Source organism: Caretta caretta, chromosome 1, assembly GCF_965140235.1.
Source record: "Caretta caretta isolate rCarCar2 chromosome 1, rCarCar1.hap1, whole genome shotgun sequence".
Classification (NCBI taxonomy): domain Eukaryota; kingdom Metazoa; phylum Chordata; order Testudines; family Cheloniidae; genus Caretta; species Caretta caretta.
In genome coordinates, this window is record NC_134206.1 from 2321501 (window position 1) to 2324509 (window position 3009).

General features: G+C 48.8%; 1 protein-coding gene across 1 annotated transcript; it reads right to left on the reverse strand.

The window, feature by feature from the left end:
• Positions 1-1198: 1198 nt before the first annotated feature.
• On the reverse strand, positions 1199-2194 carry LOC125628825 (olfactory receptor 52E8-like). Its single transcript, XM_048834063.2, has one exon. It carries the CDS (start codon positions 2192-2194, stop codon positions 1199-1201), a length of 996 nt encoding a protein of 331 aa, XP_048690020.2.
• Between the last annotated feature and the right edge of the window lie 815 nt (positions 2195-3009).

Consider the following 3009-nt stretch of genomic DNA (forward strand, 5'->3'; position numbering starts at 1 on the left):
AAATGAGGGGATGCAAAGAGATTTACAAACTTCTCTGATGCAAAATATAGCCAATGCCCAGCTATGGTTGCGTTAACTCAGACTTGTCAGGAATTGGAATGTGATATGAATGCACAAAATGCAGGAAAAAGAAAAGTATCAATTGGAGGCAAAACGATATAAAGGGGCTGTGTCCGTTTTAACTGAACAGGCTACAAAGCCCCCTGAAAAAGAAAATCATAAGAAATGATGTGAAGTGATTAACAAGCTGTTCTTGAGTTGGGATAAAAGGACTTCCCCTCACCCAACTCCCCAGGAGCTAGGGGAGAGAGAGGTGTGTCCTCCATGTCATTACACAGTCCAAGGTCCTCCCCCATCAGTCCCATGCTAATATCCATTCCCAGACCACCTGCTCCCCATCAGTCCCACACTAATATCCATTCCCAGACACACACCAGACGCACGTCAACCCCACACAAATATCCATTCCCAGACAGGTCCCACCCCCCATCACCTGCATGGATAATATCAATTCTCAGACCCATCTTCCCCATCAGCACCACGCTAATATCCATTCACAGACCACCCAGTCCGTCAGCCCCACGCTAATATCCATTCTAAACCCTCCACCCTGCTCTCCCATCACTTCCACCGAAGGATGCTAGGGTTCCACACCACTAACCACCCCTTCCCCCTGATTTTCAGTTGGAACATCGAGTCAAAAAGGGGATCTGGCAGTGTCCAGTTACAGCAGAGTGTGTGTGTGGGGGGGGCACAACCGTGTCATTAACTCATATCAGCCCCTGCTCAACTGGGGCTGCGTCCGACAAGCAGGAAGGATCCTCATCAGGCTTCTGAAACTCCCGTTCCAGCCCCGCACATAGAGGATGCAGCAGGGATAGAGAGGGGGATGGAGACAATCCAGCGAGTAATAGGGATAGTGGAGGAGAGGAGTGAGTGACAGGGGCAGGACAAACGGGGGAGGAGGTGGGGCAAAGTGTGGGGCCTCAAGTGTACAGTTACAGGCAATAAGAAATGTGGGAACCCTGTGAGTTGTACATCGATGGATTCCCCGGACTGTCAGGTTGATACAGCACTGTAAGGTAAAGAAAGGATTTAATGTCAATAGTCACTGATTCAGGAAAGAGAACACAGCACCATGTCAACCATTGGATCTCCACAGAGTTTGGTCTGAGAGCCAGAGCACCAGAAGTAAACTTTATTCAATATGAGTAACGTGCCAGATCAGCCTGTCCCGGACCTGTTTGGTCCTCACCCCGTAGATGATGGGGTTTAGCATGGAGGGCAGTAGAATGTACATGTTGGCCATGAGAATGTGGAAATGCGGGGGCACATTGTGACCAAACCTGTGTGTGAGGAAGGAGAAGAGAGCTGGGATATAAAATGCTAAAATGACACAGAGGTGGGAGCCACAGGTCCCAAAAGTCTTGATCCGGGCGTCTTTTGTGGGGAGGCTAAAGATGGCCCTGAGGATCTGGATATAGGACACAGTGATAAAAGACACATCCAGACCAATCACCAAGAATGCCACAGAGAGGCCGTAGTAACTACTGATGCGTATGTCGGCGCAGGCCAGCTTCACCACGGCTATGTGCTCACAGTATGTGTGGGAGATGATGTTGGTTCTACAATATGGCCACCGCCTTGCCAGGAAAGGATAGGGCAGTGCAAGAATGCTGCCACGCAGCACCACGGCCAGGCCGATCTTGGCTACAAAGCAGTTGGTCAGAGTGGTGGAATGTCTCAGCGGATCACAGATGGCCACGTAACGATCCAAAGCCATGGCCACGATGATTCCAGACTCCATCGCTATACAGCAGTGAATGAAGTAGAGCTGGGTGAAGCACAAACTAAAATCTATCTCCCTGGAATTGAACCAGAAGATGCTCAGAATTTTGGGCATGGTAGATGTAGACAGGACCAGGTCGGTGACAGCCAGCATGCAGAGGAAATAGTACATGGGCACATGGAGCCTCGGCTCTGTCTTCACGATAAACAGGATGGTGAAGTTCCCCAAGAGGGTGACGGTGTACATGATAAAGAAGGGGATGGAGATCCAGACGTGGGCTGCCTCCAGGCCAGGAATGCCCAGCAGGATGAAGGTGGAGGGGCTGGAGAAGTCGGTTGTGTTGGAATCTGACATGGAGTAGGAGAGAAGGTCTCCAACTTTGAGGCAGAACAGTGTCGCCTGCATCTACTGTAAATTGCCTCAACTTGCTGTATGTGCGCAGAGTCTTGGGTGGTGGTCACATGAGAAATGCCTGGAAGGAGAGACAATGCCATTATGAGACAATACATGCACAACCGGAGACTGTTCTCATGGGTGAATCAAATTGATCACTTTTCACACACTGGAAAATGACATTTTCTTTATTCAAATAAATGAATTCTGAATAACACCATTCCATACTTGATGGTGCTCCATAGGTCAATAATTCCTACACGCCATGATGTGGGAAACCTAAATAGGCACGAGAAGGAAACATGTGTGCAGATACTGGTTATCTGTCATTGTTCCTTAATTCAGTGGAAGCCAAGCTAGTGAGTCCATGCTGTCTGGACTTCCCCAATCTCTGCTTGCTCATTCGCAGTAGTGGCTGTTAGGATATAGATATTCAGGCCTGTTGGTAATGGCCTGTACTCGAAGAATTTAGTTGTATTCTTATCACTTGGCTAGTTCTAGAGGTATAAAAGAAAGAATCAAAATCACTGTCTGCCGGTGTAAGGGCCTTCTCTTACTGTGACAGATTGGGGCCCTGTGCTTAGGCTAAGGCCTTTGGCTAAGCAGCAGAGGCAGCCATAAGCTGGGAAGCGACTGGTCACCTCCTCACATTACAAACTAGTCACATTGAAAGAAGGTGCTATTGGGCTGTTAGGACACAATCCTGTCCTGATAGTGCCTGTCGCCTCCAGAGAAAGGGAAGTGCCTAGAAAATGTGAAAGGAAACTTAGTCTGATAGCATCCTGCCTGGCAAGAACTCACGTATGAATAGCTGGGGTGTGAAATCC